The following is a 20,434-nucleotide window of genomic DNA, read 5'->3' on the forward strand; positions in this document are numbered from 1 at the left end:
TCAAATGAATGCCAATTATTAATTCATAGTATTTTAGTATTACAGAATATGAAATCCAATGAAGTTACTTTTATAAATTTGATCATTAATTATTTAAAATTGTGTAAGGAAAAAATATATAAATATATACAGCAATATGCAGGCTATAATTCTGTATAGAGGTTGTATTAAGGTTGTTTAAGTTCTTTTAATTTTCTTTTAAGTAATTACAATGATTTTAATCTATCGTTTATTATATTTACACAATTTATTTATTTTTCTTTTAACAAAAAAATATAGTTTTCCTTGTTTAAAATGATTATATGGTCTGTTTAAAAACAGATAGAAGATTGAATAGCTGTGTTTTGTTTCCAGATCCTGGTTCACCTGGGTCTGCTGACGAAGGAGTCTGGTTTTAAGATAGCGGAGAATGCGTTCAGCGGCGGTCCTCTGGGTGAGCTGGTGCAGTGGAGCGACCTCATCACCACACTCTACCTTCTGGGACACGACATCCGAATTTCAGCCTCCCTCGCTGAGCTCAAAGAGTGAGTCCAGCTCATCATGCACACTCTCAGCACACCATACACACTCTCTACACGCCATACTGAAACATCTGGAACCATACAATTAGACTTTTCTGCAGTATCTACAGCTGAAATCAGAATTATTCACCATCCTGAATTATTAGGCCCCCTGTATATTTTTCACTAATTTCTGTTGAACGCAAAGGTATTTAAGATTTTTATTAACTGATTTATTTTATCTTTGTCATGATGACAGTACATAATAGTTGACTCGATATTTTTCAAGACACTTCTGTACAGCTTAAAGTGACATTTAAAGGCTTAACTAGGTTAATTAGGCAAGTTATTTTATAAAAATGGTTTGTTCTGTAGACAATCAAATAAAGCAGCTAATAATTTGACCTAAAAATGGTTAAATAAAAATTAAAAACTGCTTTTATTCCAGCCAAAATAAAACAAATAAGACTTTCTCTAGAAGAAAAAATATTATAGGAGATACTGTGAAAAATCCTTTGCTGTTGAACATCATTTGGAGATATTTGAAGAAGAAAATTGAATTGAATTGAAAATTGAACACAGCTGCATATCTGCACTCATTCAGACCAAACGCTTAAACTGCAAACAATTTTGAATAATAAAACTAATACTGAAGCTGTAATTGAGTAATTATGATTTGTTTTTGTTTAATGTGACCCAGTTTGAAATGTTTATTTAATGTTTATGTTAATAATCTCACACCACACTGATTTCGTCTTCTGTGAATAAAAGAAATCACCTAAATTATTAAAACACATTGCTTATTTGCCTAATGAATCAGCTATTTTGAGTGAATCATTTGATTATTCGAATGATTCAATACAGAATACATTAAGCAAAATATTCTATCATTTATTCTAATCAAAACATTACATATTAGTTCTCTATAGACTGCCTTTTTAAACCTTTATTTTACCAGGAAAACCTCTTGCGATTTGTATTCATCTTTTTATGAGTGTCCTTAATGGACAAACAATAACCATAGACAATATATCAAAGTAAATCATTACAAAATACAATTAAATTTAGTTTAATTTAAACACTATATAACTGTACCACCAAAACATATCCTGGCTCCAGATAAAACGTGCATTAGCTGGAGTAACTGTGTCCGTCTGCAGGATCATGAAGAAGGTGATGGACAATAAATCCAGCTGCCCGACCAAAGGCGATAAAGTGGTGGAGCTGATTTACATCGACATTGTGGGCCTGGCGCAGTTCAAGAAGACCCTCGGCCCGTCCTGGGTCCATTATCAGTAAGTGCAGAAATGTTTTAGTTATGAGCCCGCGGATGTGAGCGGACTTTTGAGTTTTCCTTCACTTCCCCTGAGAAACGTGAGCTGGCCGGAGTGTGTAAAGCTGTTTTAAATGAGTCTGAAACCGATCTCCATCTTCAGGCTTTTCTTTAGGCTTATCTTGATCTCAGCAGAGTGAATTTGAGCTCATATTCTAGTCAGGATTGGGTTTATTCAGTAATCAGCGGCGTCTGGACGGATGTGATCTGTTTTCTGTGGTCGGACTTTGTTAGTTAGTCAAAGCCTTCTCACAAGAGATTTGTCAAATGTTACATAAATGCATGTAATGGTGTATTTTTTATGGATATGATTTTATAGTTATTAAATTTTAATGATTAATTTATGTATTGGTTATATTATATGTTAGCTATTATAAATGTGAATGTATTTAATAGTTTTTTTCACATTATATATTAGTTATTAATTTGTTAATTAGCTATATTATATGTATAGTTATAATAAATGTAAGTGTGTGTAATTATATATATATATATATATATATTTACAGTTTTATATTCATTATGTTTTAGTTATTCATTAATATATTAGTTTTTAAATGTATATTATAAATCTTGTATTTATATATATTTTTATGATTTTATAATTATATTTAACTTAATAATTCATGCATTAGTTATATCATATGTTAGTTATTATAAATGTAAATGTAGATAATGGTTTATAGTTATTATCTTTTAATTATTTTATGTATTATATTTGATGTATAGTTATAAATGTATAGAATATATATTTTAATGATTTAATAGTTATATTTTAATTATTAATATATGCATTAGTTATATGCATAGTTATTATAAATGTAACTATACTATTATTTCTATATTTTACGAGTTTATAATTATTATATTTTACTTCTAAATATATTAACTAATCATTATATATATTTATTATAAATGTATATACTTTATATTTTAGGATTTTATAGTTATTTATTTCATATTTCGCATATTCATGCTTATATGTTAGTTATTAAAATGTAAATGTTGATAATTTAGTTGTATATTTTAGTTATTATATTTTAAGATTTTATTCATTTATTAGATGTATGTTATTTTAATTATTAATAAATGTATTACTTATATTATGTTAGTCATTATAAATGTAAATGTATATTATGCTGTATTTTTAAAGATTTTATTGTTATTATTAGGGCTGCAAGATACTGGAAAAATGTAATATAGCGATATTTTCATTTTCTGCAATTAGATATTGTGCTGTAAATACAGTTTCACAAGATAGTTGAATAGCAGTGTTTGACCATTTTCTGGTACAGTATTCAGCTACAGAAACTGAATGCAAATAATAAATCTTACTTTGCTTTAATTTCTAGTTCAAATATCTAAAAATCCTTGGATCAATGAAAAATATTGTTTTGTTTTCAACTTTGAAAGAAATAAGTCAGAATTAAGAGTTTTTCCTTAAAACGTCCAGAATTATCTGCTAGTAAGTAAAATAATCTTCTTCTCGCTTTGAAATGTAGATATTTGGACTAGAAACAAGACAAAAATTCTATGTAAGAAGAACTTTTTTTTTGTATTTTGTATAAATGCAATTCTGTAGCTTCTGGTCAGCTATAAATCAGACTCAACATTGCAAATATGCAAAGTGACTATTGCAGATGCGCACAATGCGATATCGATGCTGCAAGACTATATTGTTCAGCCCGATATGCTTATTAATCTGTCTAATAAGCAGTTATTATTAATAATAATAATAAACAAACCTTTTGATTAAATACATTTTAAAAAGTTACGCTTTTATCAACATTTATTTAATTATTTATTAATTCTTGCTCTCAGTAATAGACATTTATTTCCTTATTTATTTAATTTCTCTTGTTTTTGATTGTACCTGTGAGCCTTAGTCAACATCAGAATGTTTTTGTGTATTAATTACATATAAATTATAGTGTATATGATACATTTGTAATGTACAAGTGTTGTTTTGTTACATTTGTCTTGTTTATGAAGATGAAATATTATGTGTTTAGTTAATAATCTGGTAAAAACACAACACACTTTTGCCGATTTGACCTTTTGACCTTTGTTTTTGAAGTACAGCCAATCAACAACGGTTAATATCAAATTATCTTGTTTACTCAGTTATTTTAACAACAAATCACTTTTTTCTTTCTTTCTGATGCTACACTTAAAGCAAAATTGGCTGGTTTTTGAAACTACTTATTTAAAATGAGTTGAAACAACACAATACTTGAGTATTTTTTGAGAACAGCATAATTATTTTGTGTTTGATCTACTTAAATTTTTAAAACAATTAAATGGGGCAGCTTGAAGGAATTGTGTGCACTCAAAAAATAATGTTTGCTGTTTGTTCAATCTACTTATTTAAAATGAGTTGAAATGACCCAATTCATTTGCGACAACTTAATTGTTTTATGTTCAAGTCACTTAAATTTGTAAAAACGAACAAGTTGTCTTAAATCCTTCATGTTGTCCCAACACAAAAAGCAATCGTGTGGAACCCAGCATTTTTGACTGTGCATCAGCCATATTTCTCGTCCTCATCTGGTGTTGTCGGCCTCTGTTGCGTTTTAGGTGTATGCTGCGTGTGCTGGACTCATTCGGGACGGAGCCGGAGTTCAATCACGCTCACTACGCCCAGTCCAAAGGCCACAAGACTCCGTGGGGCAAGTGGAACTTGAACCCGCAGCAGTTCAACACCATGTTTCGTAAGTGTGCTTGAGAGAGGCTTTTCATGCATGTGTGTATGTGTGTGTGTGTCCCCCCCCGCTTTACCCTTTGGACATGGAAACGTGATCAGGGGGTTTTGGGGTTTTTTCGGGTGGCGTCTCTGATCGTCTCAGCCTCTGAATGGCTCTTTTGTTTACTAACAGACTTTGACATTCTCATAAAACCCGCGGCTCTCCAAGCAGAACTGCTCTTATTTCCGATTCCAGAACAGAGATTGTTTTCACTGAGACACGAGTTCCACTGAACAACATGTTTGAGTATTTTCATCAACTTGAAATAATCAATGAAAAGTTTGGTGGAGAATAAAAAAAAAAGCTGTAAATTAGCCGTTTTCCGTATTTTGTGATCTATTTTTTATCTTTCTCCATTTTTTTTGATGCTTTTAAATTGTATTTTGGGACCTTGACCTTTCTTCCAACAACTTTTAACCTTAAAGTTTGAAAAAAGTGACTTTTATTAACATATTTATTCATTTTTAGAGATATATTGTCTGGGTTGGAGTTCTATTATACTGTACAAAAACATTGTAATAAACTGCCAGTCTGTTTTCTGTTATTTTTTACAGACTTTTTTTCTCTATAAATTATTTCTTATACATTGTATTATTAACTAAAATGTCATTAAAAGTCACTTTGTCAAACTGTAGAGTTGAGTTTTTGACATAAAATTGACAAAACAGAGATTAAGGTCCCTTGATGCAATTCACAACCTTTGAATATGGCAACGGTTAATTAACAGATTTGTTTTTTAACAGTGTAGTACTTATTTTTGATGGATTTATCTACTAAAGTTTGAATTAATCTTGTAAACAAAATAATAATAATTATGCTGAACTTTTTTTTTTAATTAAGAAATTTCTAAATTAAAATGTATTTTATTATTAATGTAAGTGTGAAAAGTGATTTATTGTAGGGTTTAAAGAAATCTTCTTTTAACTACAAAAGCTTAGGGTTTATCATATTCTCATAATTATACTTTGCTTTAATGGTTCTTTTGAGGTATTTTTATTGCAAACTATTAAAAATAAAAAAGTTAAAGATTAAAAATAAATATATTTAAGGTAAGGTGTTTTACAAGACAATAAAATGTAAAAAAAAATATGAAAAAATTATTAAAAATTAAAAAAAAATTTTCTAAATCATTGACTTGTGATATTTTGAATTAAGAAATAAATATTTGTTGACATTTCAATTATGATTAAGTTAGTTTTCTTACTTTTGTCTTATAGTCTGTGTTTTTGTGTGTGTGTGTGTGTGTGTGTGTGTATGTGTGTGTGTATGTGTGTGTGTGTGTGTGTGTGTGTGTGTGTGTGTGTGTGTGTGTGTGTGTGTGTGTGTGTGTGTGTGTGTGTGTGTGTGTGTGTGTGTGTGTGTGTGTGTGTGTGTGTGTGTGTGTGTGTGTGTGTGTGTATATATATGTATATATATATATATATATATATATATATATATATATATATAATATACACACACACACACACATAGTCGGGTCTGAAAAATATTAATATAAAACATTTTTTGCTCTTTACACAAATACTATGAAATGAAGCAAACAAGATGTGCTTAAACTGCTGACTGTCAGATTGAATGTGAGGGTATTTACATCCAAATCAGGTGAACTGTATAGGAATTACAATAGTCTACAAATGTGCCTCCCACTTATTAAGAGACCAAAAGTAATTGGACAGAATAATAATCGTAAATCAAACTTACACTTTTTAGTACTTTAATGCTAATCCTTTGCAGTCAAATACAGCTTGAAGTCTTGAACACGTAGACATCACCAGACGCTGGATTTCATTCCTGGTGGCGCTCTGTGAGGCCTCTACAACAACTGTTCAGTTCAGTTCCTTCTTGTTCTTGGGGCATTTTCCTTTAGTTTTGTCCTCAGCAAGTGAAATGCAAGCTCAATTGGATTCAGATTAGGGGATTGACTTGGCCATTGCATAACATTCCACTTCTTTCCCTTGAAAATTTGTATGCTTTGCGGTATGCTTTGGCTCACTGTCCATCTGCTCTGTGAAGCACCGTCCAATGAGTTCTGATGCATTTGGCATAACATGAGCAGAAAATATTGCCCAAAACACATGGACCCTGGACCACAATTTTTTTTGTTGCTTGGGTATATTTAGGGGAACCACAAAATACCAAAAATACAGTCAAAATTATACAGTTTTATTTAGGCAAAAAAAAAAAGATTAAAATATTATGTGAAGAAATTTTTAACTTTTTCTTCAAGTTTATCAAAACAATTTTTTATTAGTAATGTGCATTACTACAAACCTAATTTGGACAATTTTAGGAGTGATTTTCCAATCATTCGAATGTAAATATATTTTAATCATCTAAAAAACATATTATTGACGATAATTACCTAAGCAAACATCAATAAGTTGACAAAAAACAATAAAACTGCTGCTGAATTACTCCAGGACCATAATGGCGTCTTGAAAAGCTCAGTTTTGCGGTTTCCTCATCTGATACGAGTGGGAAAAGCTATGAACAAAAGCAACGTCGGGACGGCCGACACCAGGACATTTAATCATGAAGGAAACAAGGGCACGTCATTCTGATCTGTCATACGCACAATATATGAGGTCGAAAGATGTTTATCAGCTGCCTTTCGTCCTGCAATGCAATACCGCCGGGAATTATGTGATGCGGCAGGATGAAGAGCTTTGATTGACAGCTGCAACACACATACACACACGCGTGCACACGGATGTATAGCAACAGTTGACGCAAGATTCATTGACACTTATTTTAGAAAACATTTTTTTTAAAACGATTTAACGTTATACATTTTTTAAAGTGACTATTTAGGGCTCTTATTAATATAGAAAATGAAATATTACTAAAAACAAAATGCTTAAATTACAGTGTTTTGGAAATAAATGCGACTATACATACAATTAAAAATCTAATTCAGGCAACATAAAATCATGACTTAGCTATATACGAGTCATTTTTTAATATTTGATATTGTTCCAGCCTGTAGTGATCCATGACAATAATTGAGAGTTTATTTAAGTAATTAAAAATGTAACCATTTGAAAAAAAGCTACAAAAAATAGAGTCTTTAAGCAGCTAATGTACCTGGAGTCACTGAATCAGCCATATGATGCAACGGGCTCGCAATATTTACAGTGCAGGTTTACTGAATGGCTGTATTTTGCTGCTGCGTCTGAATCTCGTGGTTGACAGACGGACAGGCTGGCTTTCATGTCGGTCTGCCGTTTGCTGTCAGCGCTCGTGTTCATGGTGCTTTAGAAGCCTGTGGACACACGGAGAGGTCAATTACACTCTCCTGTCGAGGCTTCGGCTGCTCCAGATCAAACAGCAGGAGAGCAGAAACACAATCACACACACAAACACTGGTGATCCAACAGGTTGTGGTTCAGTTGAAAAACGTAACATCAAATAAAGTAATGATGTCATTTTATAATGCGGCGTTGTTTTCATTGCATTTGTTATATTCATCGTTAAAAAAATGAAATGCACGGCAACATAATTGTAATGAAATAGATGAGTTGGCATATATCAGACCCCCTATTTTTCCGCAATTCCACGATTGCTGAATCCAATGCAAAATCCACAGTCACATTTTTTCAATCCTGCAAAATAATCGCAAAAAAAATTATATAATCTTATAAAACATTTAATTCCAAACCATTTAATCAAATTAAGTTTATTTCAGTTTGCAATTAATTATTTTGCGTGACTTATAGACGTTGCATACACAGCGCACACAATGTATTTGAGTATCTCTCAAAAAAATGACGTGTTACCATCTAATATGGTAAATTTATATATCATTTTTTATATTTTATATGTAGTTGAAGTCAGAATTATTAGCCCCCCTGTTTATTTTCCCCCTATTTCTGTTTAACGGAGAGAAGATTTTTTTTCAACACCTTTCTAAACATAATAGTTTTAATAACTCATTTCTAATAACTGATTTATTTAATCTTTGACATGATGACAGTCAATAATATTTGACTAGATATTTTTCAAAACACTTCTATACAGCTTAAAGTGATATTTAAAGCCTTAACTAGGTTAATTAGGTTAACTAGGCAGGTTTGGGGAATTAGGCAAGTTATTGTAATGCAGGGGTCACCAACCTTTTGGTAACTGAGAGCTACTTTTTGGGTATCGTTTAATGTGAAGGGCTACCAGTTTGATACACACTTCCTAATAACAAATTTGCTCAATTTACTTTTAATTATGTGTTATTATAAATAATTAATGATATTCATCTATGTGAAGACACTGATCATGTTAATGATTTCTCACAGTAGTTGTCAACATTGATTGGAAACAGATAAATATTAATATGCAACACTTCATTTGTATGAAATTGTGTTAAAAGTTTTTTTAATATATAACTTAATGTCATTTTCCATTTTACACCAATGCAAGTGTGATTTAAAAAAAAATAGCTACAAAAAATATTAGATGCAGCTTACTGGTATGTGGTGCTATGGTAAGCTAATTTTATAACAGGCCCACGGGCAACTCATGTGATCCTCGCGGGCTACACGTTTGTGACCCCTGGTGTAATGGTTTGTTCTGTAGACTATCTTGGAGAAAAAATAGCTTAAAGGGCTAATAATTTCGTCCTTAAAATGGTTTTTAAAAAATAAAATACTGCTTTTGTTCTAGCCGTAATAAAGCAAATAAGATTTTCTCAAGAAGAAAAAATAATATTAGACATACTGTGAACATTTCCCTGCTCTGTTAAACATCATTTGGGGAAATTTGAGTCAAGTCCCTAGTCAAAGGGACTTGTTGTTGGCAACAAGTCAAGACCAAAGTCCTACGGTTTTACTTTTGAGTCTTTTTCAGAAAAATAAAATGCACACAGATTATGTAGGGTTGTAAGTAGGGCTGTGCAATTAATCGAAAATTCGATTTCGATTTTTGGCTTTTCACGATTATAAAAAAAAGAATTAATAGAGATGAAATGATTATTGCATTATATACCGCCCCCTTTCCAGTTGTACACATTTGTTGCTCTGCAAAGTTAAGTTTTACGTGAACATTACTAAAAGCATGTACTGTATTGTAAAGTTTGCAGCACGGGATAAGCATTATTCATTGGCGTACATTTGAATCATTCATGTTTTTAAGAGAGAGAGAGAGAGATGCTGTTGTGTTTGTGCGCGCTCAGCCTCAATGACGAGCTGAGCTTACACATCTAACGCCATCTTAATGAGAGCGCTATAATGGTCAAATAGGTGTCTAAACGCAATGTTTATTGATTTTTTTTTTTTAAATTAACCCTTATTTGTGTAATAGTTGAGAATCAAAAGACGTGTGACAGAAACCATAAACAGAACTGGACTGCTCTTAAAATGACAGCGCGTAATATTCCTGCTGCCGACTGAGGACAAAATCCCTCACCACTCTTGACTAAGGGACTTTTGTAGCTATAATTAAAGATTTTTTCTTACAGTGAAGATGCTTGTTTCATATTTTTATTCTTAAGTATTTTTTTCCATTTCCTTATTTACAGTGAGGAAAATAAGTGTATACAGTTGAAGTCTGAATTATTAGCCCTCCTAAATTATTAGCAGCCCTTTTCCCCCCATTTTCTGTTTAATGGAAAGATTTTTTTTCAACCTATTTTTAAACATAAAAGTTTTAATAACTCATCTCTAATAACTGATTTCTTTTATCTTTGCTATGATGACAGCATCTAATATTTGATTAGATATTTTTCGGGACACTAGTATTCAGATTAAAGTGCGATTTCAAATTAGGGTAATTAGGCAAGTCATTGCATAACAGTGGTTTCTTCTGCAGACGTTTAAAAATATATATAGCTTAAGGGGGCTAACAATATTGACCTTAAAAAAGGTTTCAAAATATTTAAATCTTTTTTATTCTAGCCAAAATAAAACAAATAAGCCTTTATCCTGAATATTATAGGAAATTCTCTGAAAAATCCTTGAATCTGTTAAACATAATTTGGGAAATATTTATATATATTTTTTTTAATTCACAAAATTTGATTTCAACTGTAACAGTTTTGAATAATCATGATTACAGTTATGACCAGAATAATCATGCTTCAGATTTTTCCCATAATAGAGCAGAACATTTTATGAAAAAACGTTGCTCAGATACATAAAAATACAAATGTAATTTTCTAAAAAAAAAGTGCTGAACAGTGCTGCGTCTCGTCTCTACAGCATATTGCTCAGGAACGAGATTGAACAATTCAGCGCGCTTTATTGTGGACGAGATGCAACATCATTAATATGCATGATATAGAGTCGAAGACTGCTTTTACCGGTTACAGTTGTTGACACAACGTGGCGTCTCTCTGAACACTGTGATTAAAACAAGTAGAGAAATGGGTCGTCAGTGTTGCGTTTATAAATGTGCCTCGACGTAGGTTTTGTTTCCATTTCCCCGCTATGAGAGCGCAGCTCGTGTGTTGGCCAAATCAGTTGTATTACAGTGGTGTGCTAACACTCTACAAAAATATGTTTGTAAGGAACATTTTTTACCCGTGAGCTTTTCGCATCTGGAAATGGTGGAATCCGAATTTGCCACAAAAAAAAAAAAAAAAAAAACACTGTTCCAGTTGGTGTTGATTGTCCGGGCTCTATGAAATTAGTAAGTGTGTGATCAGTGTTCTTTGTTTGTTTATTTAGAGGCAAAGTTACTTAGTATATCGTCAGCAGTACTCTTTCAGTTTTTGCAGACGTACCTTAGTCAAAATGATTTAGTTACTAAGTTTACAGTAATATCACTACAATATTATGGACTGAAAATCTTCTTTTTTCACACAGCTCTCAGATCTGCTGTAAACGCTGCTCTCTGATTCACTGATTATTTCCACTGTGTCTCTGTTTTTGTTGCCGCTGTGAACATCAGCGCATGCTCGAACTAAAACTCCCCTTTTAATGCAAACCTTTCCCTCTTTGGCCACTCGACAATCCCATCTAAACAAAGCTGGACTTACCCACTTTCCTGACTTTTTTCAACTAGAGGTGTTTAATAAGGTTGTGTCTTAATTTTTAAAAAATTGCTTCAATGATAAAATAATTATAAAATACTCTTCATATTTAACATCCCTATTTATTGTTATTATAATCAGAGTTTCTGTTTACTGAGTGATACGACAATGTATAGCGTACACACACACACACACCCAAACTCATTGTTAGCTGACTGTCAGTTACAGTACTTGAGAAACCACACAAGCACAGTCATGTGAACTGAACAGCTTCCTCTTCTTTTCGCACACACACCACACACACTATCAGAGAGTTTTATTTCCTTTTGCCTTTGTTCCGGATGCTTTACATAAACAAAAACAAATCGCCCTTGGCTGCTGCCAGGAATATTCCAAAATACAGATCAACTTTCATGAAATATGAAACAATAAATTGAGAGGCAGTCCTTTCTCATAACTCTTTCTCTTAATTTTGCCGTCATCCCTTTATGCTGTTGAATTATTAATTGCAGAGAGAGAGTTCACCATATGCCAAATGTTATGACAAAAATGATTGCAGATGTGTGTGAATGAACAATTGTAAATGTAAGTTGAAATTATTTGCCCTCCTCTGAGTTTTATTTATTTATTTTATTTTTAATAAATATTGTTTATTTTTATTTTTTTGTGCTTTAAAATATTCCTCAAATGATGCTTAACATAGCAAGGTTTTTTTTACAGTATTTCCTATAATGTTTTTTCTTCTGGAGAAAGTCTCATTTCTTTTTAGTATAGAATAAAAGCAGATTTAAATTTTTTAAAACCATTTTAAGGTCAATATTATTAGCTCCCTAAAGCAATATTTGTGTTGGATTGTCTACAGAACAAACCATCGTTATACAATGACTTGCCTAATTAATTGGGAAAAAATATTTAGAAAGGCTAAAAATTCAGGAGGGTAATAATTCAGCCTTCAACTGTATGTGCTCGAGTGTGTGCGTTTGTTTGTTTTTGTAAGTGCGTATGTTAATTGTGTGTGTGTGTAATATGCTTTGGTTTCACTCCTCTTAAACTACCTAATGAAATGCCTCTAACCAACACACACTCCTGCGTTTCTTGTAATTACTGACAATGTCACTGATGCCTGTAAACCTCGTCATTTGTCTCTTCAGCATTTCTGTGTGTTGTCGTTGCCTCACATTGCAAAAGGCTTTTTTCTCTTTCACAATTAAATCTCAAACCTTCCCTTTTTTTGCTTCAGAAAACAAGTTGAGCTTTCCGTAGAAGCAGAAACTCTGAACCCCAGACAGACTGTTTGATTTTTATTAACCACAATAGTTTGATTTGAATCGATTTTATAGAGTCACTCATTTTCATTCGGTTCCTTATTTATCAGGGATTACCACAGCGAAATGAACCACCAACTATTCCAGCATGTGTTTTACACAGCCAATGCCCTTCCAGCTGCAACCCAGTACTGGGAAATACCCACACACTATGGACAATTTAGTTCATCCAAGTCACCTATAGCGCATGTCTTTGGAATGTGAGGGAAACCGGAGCGCCTGGAGGAAACCCACACAAACACGGGTAGAACATGCAAACTCCATATAGAAATGCCAACTGACCCAGCTGGGACTCTAACCAGTGACCTTCTTGCTGTGAAGCGACAGTGCTAACCACTGAGCCGTCGCCCTTTTATAGCATCATACAGTAGAATTCCAGAAATAATTTACATTTTTATTCATACCAGTAAATACTTTTAAAGAAAATTACACCCAAATCTCAAGACTTTATGTAAGCGCAGTATTCGAAAAAGAATGTTTGATTTTGTTTTTGCCGACAATGAAATTTTATGACTTTAAGTAAACACAGAACTCTAAAACAATTATTTTCAACTTCTTAACGCTTTAATGCGTGAGTTTTAAATACTCCAGCTGACCCTCCTGCATGAGTTTTTGTTTTTTGTGACCGTTACTTGAAATTCCTTGCGTTCTAAAGTTCTTATTATGATGCGTCGTGTACCACATGTACCAGTATACAATATAAACATATACATAGTATGTATACAATATATACATAGCCCTAATGATCTTTGTATATATTGTATTTTGATTTTTTTGCCCATTTCTGTAAGTATTGACAAATGTTCTTATTATATTGTGAGATGTCTAATTCTCAATATGTGATAGAACATAAATTTTGTCTTTTAAATGGCTTAATAATGATTATATTATTTGTTATGTCAGTTATTGGGTGTTGCCGTTGTTGCTTAAAGGGATACAATGTTATAATTTATAAATTACTCATTAATTGTATTTTATTAACGTCTACCCCTACCATAAAACCAACCCTCACGGTAATGTAAAAATATATTATATATAATTGTGTATAATATATAATATAATTCTAAAATACAGTTAGTCAGAATTAACAGCCCCTGTCTAAATGTCTGAAACCTAAAATACTCTGCACTAAGCACTGATATATTGTGAATTATAACAAGCGCTCCACACATCTTTCTGTGCCTCAGCATGTGCCGTCAGATTAACATTTTAGCAGTTGATGACGTGCACTCTGAACTTCTAATCACACTGGTGTGATCGTACACTTCAGGGATCAGCCAAGGCTGGTCACACCAGTGTGATCTTCCATGTGAAAGGGTTAAGGAAAATATGATAAATAACACAAAAAAGATTCATTTTCAGTCAAGCCAACAACAAAAATCTCCACTTCAAGTTTTTTTATGGTTTTATTAAAATTTTATCAAATACTTGATAAAATACTTGATACTCTTGTGCAAATTTATTTCTTTTTTTTTTCAGAAAATGATTGCAGCAAATCTACTACAAGTTTACGTAACTGCAGAATTCCTAAAAAACAACAACAAAAAAAGTATTGCTTTCATTCTTGTGAGACATCAGTGTTTTGGAAGCACAGAAATCTGAAAATAACGTAGAGGTTTTTTTATTGTTGTTGTTTTTTTAGTTGCAACTTCTTAACGAATGGACTTGAGAAAATCTTGTACAACTTATAGAATCACTGAATTACAAAAAGTATGTAAATTCTCTGAAATCAATTTTAAAGGAAAAGATTTCAGGAAATGTCCGGGGACTTTATTCACTGAAGCACAGAATTCTAGAGAATAAAATCGGCTGTGTTTTTGTTTACGCTGGTAAGGATTTCTTCTCATAAAGTATGTTTAGTTTACAGTCACGCTTATTATGATGTCTTCAGAAAAAGACTTCAGCAAACCTTGCTTCTTTCTTCATAAAATCTTTCAGAAACCCATATAGAATGTTTGCTTTCATTCACAATGGCAGCTGTTATTGCTGTTGACAGTTGCCTTGAGAATAGTGTGTGTGTGTGTGTGTTTTCTCCTGCAAGCTTATTCCAGCTATTTACAGTAACCACAGCGGGGAGAAAGACTAAATCCCTGTTTCCCATTTAAATACCATTTATGGGTCCTGCAAAATTGCACAAATTGCATTATGGGCCACCTGGGTTCTGAATTTCATCTTGCATTCTCATTGGGATTGACGGGTAACCGTGACGAGACTCTACAGCCGCTCCCGCAGGCAATAACCACAAAACGTACACACACTCGCATTCATGTTTAAAGTGTGTGTGTGTGTGTGTGTGTGTGTGTGTGTGTGTGTGTGTGTGTGTGTGTAAATAGGAAATCTTAATCTCAGGATTGAATTTTTTAGACAGATGGCATTCAGGTGTATCTCTGCCAAGCCTTGTTACCCTGGCGACCTCTTGGACTACTGTCGCCATGGTAACATTTCCTCGCTTGGCAACGTGGACACCCACACAGATCTTACTTGTACACAATTAATCTGAACATCTTCCCTCCGGCACTACAGTCCTGATGTTCAGTGCGAGATCCCGCTTTTTTTTTTTTTTTTTTTTTTAAGATGAAACGCTGCAGTCAAAAACAATTGTTTTCCACCAAATTACCTGTACATTTCGAGATGTTTGAGGTGTTTGGTTGTTTTATGATGTGTAATTTAAAGGAAACTTTACATTAACTGAAGTACACTTATTAAATGTTCCTTTTTTGTCAATTTGTGTCTGTAGATTTCAATTGAAATGTAGTTTTCTCAAAATTATTATTGAGTCTTAAATTTTCACTTCAGCAATACTTGCATACACTACCTGACAAAAGTCTTGTCGTCGATCTCAGTTGTTAGAGCAACAAATACTTACTTGACTTCTAGTTAATCATCTGTTGAACTGCATGCCAATCATCACAAAAACTGGAACCCGCATGGACCCAAGATTCTCACAGAAATCAGTCAAGTTTGGTGAAGGAACAATCATGGTTTGGGGTTACATTCAGTATGGGGGTGTGCGAGAGATCTGCAGAGTGGATGGCAACATCAACAGCCTGAGGTATCAAGACATTTGTGCTGCCCATTACAATACAAACCACAGGAGAGGGCAAATCTGTCAGCAGGATAGCGCTCCTTCTCATTCTTCAGCCTCCACATCAAAGTTCCTGAAAGCAAAGAAGGTCAAGGTGCTCCAGAATTGGCCAGCCCAGTCACCAGACATGAACATTATAGAGCATGTATGGGGTAAGATAGAGGAGGTGTTGAAGATGAATCCAAAGAATCTTGATGAACTCTAAGAGTCCTGCAGGAACAATTTCTCTGCCATTTCAGATGACTTTATTAACCTTATTTATTTGAATCATTGCATAGATGTATGGATGCAGTCCTCCAAGCTCATAGGAGTCATAGACAATAGTAATTCTGTTTCCACTGCACAATGACTTTATATTCTATACTGAACATTATTTCTGTTAAGTGACAAGACTTTTGTCTAAGCAAAGTCAGACCTCACGGTCCTAATTAAATAATTAAAATTCAAGACATGATCATATTTTATTTTGGTGAAATAAGTGTAATCTAGAGGCCTTTGTCCTTCATATAAGCTTCTTCTGATACCAATTGATCAACTAGAAGTCAAGTTATTATTTGTTGTTCCTAAAACTTGGATAGGCGACAAGACATTTGTCAGGTAGTGTACACCAAAATTCAGTTTAATTCATATCTCCAGTCTGAAGGGTTTTAACCGAAGGATTTGTTAATATATAATTTGCCAGCTTTTATTTTATTCTACAAAATAAATTTAGAAAAAACATTTTTTTTGGCTTTTTGCAGTATTTTTAGCATTAATGAACATTAAAATGAAATTTTAAAAATTTGTTTGTTAAAAACGTCATCCAGTGTTCGGATTTTTGTCCTAAAACTGTAAATTAGTGCATATTTAATGAACGGATGCCTAATTTCTATATACATATAACATTTTAGAAATCGTGTAATACAAAAATGCGAAATGCATTAATACTGTTTAGAATTAAATAAAATTGTACTATTGTGTATTATTTAGTTTAGCATTGGTTTTGTTTATAATTATGTAATTGTCTCTTTTCTGATTGGTTGTTCTGTTTCTTCCCCCACAGCTCACACTCCCGATAACAGTTTCCTGGGCTTCGTGGTTGAGCAGCATCTGAACGCCAGTGACGTCAAACACATCGACGACATCAAGCGGCAAAACCAATCGCTGGTTTACGGAAAAGTGGACAACTTCTGGAAGGTCAGTTGTGGTCCCAAAACAAATGCCGTCCAATGTTTTGTGTCTGTTTACATGTGAAACCCTGATGTGTTTATATGCAAGATTATTTGGCCATGCTTTTTTTTTGACGTTGAGCGCCAACAAAAGTGTTTTCGATCCGACTCTGATGACTTCCATGTTTTCCCGCTGTGAGGTCACGGTCGGTTCCACTGTTAAGACGATCCTGAAGTTTTCCTGTCCATCTGGATCTGAAAGGCCCGAGTAATGAGAGACGCAGAAAGTGCACGTGTAAAACAAATCCAAAACAACATCTAATCCCACATGCTTTCTCACAGAAAGGCCTTAAATTGAATTCTCAGCCTGTTTCTACAATGTTCTTCTGTGGCAGCTTGCTCGTTTTTTGGCACCCTAGATGAGATGAGTGATATTATGGGTTTTGTTTCCTTTCTGTCTTGGACATGAAATCAAACTGGTCATGTGAAGTTTCATAGTGTTGTGTGTGTGTATATACACGAGCAGTATCACACTTGTAGCAGTATGAAGTGGCTGTATATTAGCACTGGTGGGAGGTGTGCATTGGCTCGAGGCTGCAGGTTGAGCGCCTTAGTGTCCTACCAGTGACGATATACAGCCATATTGTACTGCTATAAGTGTGATATTGCGTTTATACAAGAGTTCGACGGCATTATCGTGTAAATAAAATAAAAAAAAACCAAACACTGAGAGTCACAAAAATCATTTTGTACGAGGAACTACTTTATTTCACCGTTCATACACATCTGCACCTGACGTCAGAACAGCAGAAACCATTGCTACTTCACAAACATCACTTTAGTGCTTGTACTTGAATGATTCTCTAGTGTAATGTTTAAAGTGATGACAAATCAGGTGATTTGGTCACATTTTAAGATTATAAGACTAATTTCTCAGTATTTCTCTGTTGTAATCGGCAGATCACAATAATTAACCCTGAAAAAGCCAAAGCAAAGCGAACATTACAAGATTACCATGGGTTAAATACAGCACTACAACATACAAAAGAGAGAGATCAACTTAGAATGTCACCTGTTTAATGTTGATTTGATCAGCTCTAGTTTGAAATTTACATCGACTTTTTCTCCTCTAAGGACTTATTATGTGATCTCTGTCGCCATCTTGTGGCAGATTGTCAACCTGAACATTATGTTAGAGTTTAACATTGTATGTTTACAATGTACCATTATAGCGATTTACAATTATGCAGATGTTAAATATCTGCAGCGATATCTTAACAGGATTATGAACTACCTGTTTTGTACTATTCTCCGAGGTCCACTTGTAATGTTAGTCATTTACATAAAAAACATCCTAGTTTAGAAGTTAATTGACTATTTTCTGTGCTATTTTTGATCTTCGTCAGAACATGGCAGATCGTAGTCTCAAGTAAATATCTACTGCTCTGATTGGCATGTTAACATTGCTAAACAGGCAATGAAGTAGGAGCAGGCATCAGTCTTCTGTGGAGGCGGGGTATATCAAGACTACTACATCATAGTGTAGAGCATTACAAAACCCGTTATTTTCCCAGACTGCGTTCCATATAGGCTGTTTTAGAGCAACAAAAATGACTGAGTTCAGAAACTTCTTGGTTGTTTTTATAGTACTTGGACCTCTTATAATTGAAAAATTTTTGACGTGTTGATTTTGCATGTTATGCTGCCCTGAAAGGTACAATATCTGACACACAACTTTTTATAGCATATTATTAATACCATTTTTTATATATTAGTTTGCCTATACGTTAAGGTATGTTTTTTTTCTGTAGAGCTTATTTGCATATCTTTAAAGCACATTGACTAACCAATTTAATGTATAACGTCATTGTTTTCTGGCTCTTTAAATGAACGTTTGCACGTTTTTAAGTTTGCCTGTATCCAAGGTTATATTTGCAGCGAGATCTTAACAGGATTATGAACTACATGTTTTTTAATTTTGCATTATTCTCTGAGGTCCACTTATAATTTTAGCCTGTCATTTTCATAAAAATGAAGTAATAAACTGTTTTCTGTGCTGTTTTTGACGCTTGTCAGAAGGTTGGAGATTTTAGACTAAAACAAATAGCTATTGCTCTGATCAGCTCACAGATTTTCATATTAACATTGCTAAACAGGCAGTGTAGTAAAAGGCATCAATCTTCTGTGGAGGCGGGGTTTATCCAAACTGTTACATCATAGATTAGAACATTACAAAACCTGTCATTTTATCAGACTGTTTTCAATATTGGCTGTTTTTACCGCAACAAGAAATGCTTGAGTTCTGAAATGTCTAGGATGACTTAGACCTCTTATTTACATCCAAAAATTATGTAAATTTAGATTTCGCATTTCATGCCCCCTTTAAAAGGTAAAATATCTGACACATTTATAACTTGTATACATTTATAACATTATTTGCATTTATAAGCTCATTTGCATGTCTTTAAGGCACATTAACTAACCCATTTAATGGAGAACATCATTGTTTTTTGCCTCTCTTGAACATTTAAATGTAAGTGTTTATATTTTGCCCGTATGCAGAGGTTAGCTAATCAAAAAAAGTGGAGCTAATTTGCATATCATAACAATATAGCCACAGAATCGTGTTACCTATGCGTTTCTCTCTGGAACACAAAATGAAAGTTTATATGCAAATTTAGTTGGTACGCAGAGGTCATTTGCATATCTAAAAGGCACACTAACCAAATCATGCAATGAAAAACATGATTTTTTTTTTGTTCCTGCATCATTAAATGAAAGTTTGCAGGTACACGGAGGTTAGCTAATTATAGTAGAGCTTATTTGCATATCTTAAAGTCACACTAACCAAATAATTGAATGATTTTTTTTTTAACACAGTTTACATGCAGAGTTAGCCAGGGCGCAGAGCTTAGCTAATCAAAAAAAAAAGAGCTCATTTGCATATCTTAAAGGTACAGTAGTCCGTTTAATTCTAAGGGTCAGAAAGAGGTTAAGGATGATGGATGCGTTTACGGCGTCAGTGCTTTCTCATTTAGCCTCATGCAATTTTACTGATGCCGTCCTTCACCCAGCGGGAGACAGAGCTCCTGCTACTGCACAGCCTCTCAAGTACTGGTTTCCATGGAAACAAACTTGAGCATAGGCCCTGTGTGTGTCTCGTCTAGAGATCAGAGGATATGTGTATAGGCTTTTGAAATGCAAATAAAGTCTTGGCTCTTCCTTTACACACACACACACAGACACACAGATACATTCATTGCATTATTAGCACTGTAAGTTCACTTTCAATGCATCTTTGTGTCTATTTTTTTCTCTTTTTCATGAATCTATCAATTTTG

The 20,434-nt window shown here is 33.4% G+C and overlaps 1 protein-coding gene across 2 annotated transcripts in view; it reads left to right on the plus strand.

Moving 5' to 3' along the window:
• Positions 1–20,434, plus strand: part of mgat5 (alpha-1,6-mannosylglycoprotein 6-beta-N-acetylglucosaminyltransferase) — a 114,530-nt gene that overhangs the window by 76,499 nt on the left and 17,597 nt on the right. For both annotated transcript variants that reach the window (XM_087303238.1, NM_001045311.1), the window contains 4 exon segments: positions 355–524; positions 1,661–1,795; positions 4,411–4,544; positions 16,988–17,121. In XM_087303238.1, the coding sequence (XP_087159364.1) occupies positions 355–524; positions 1,661–1,795; positions 4,411–4,544; positions 16,988–17,121 (573 nt within the window).

Source organism: Danio rerio, chromosome 22 (assembly GCF_052040795.2).
Source record: "Danio rerio strain M-AB ecotype USA chromosome 22, GRCz13ab, whole genome shotgun sequence".
NCBI classification, from domain to species: Eukaryota; Metazoa; Chordata; class Actinopteri; order Cypriniformes; family Danionidae; genus Danio; species Danio rerio.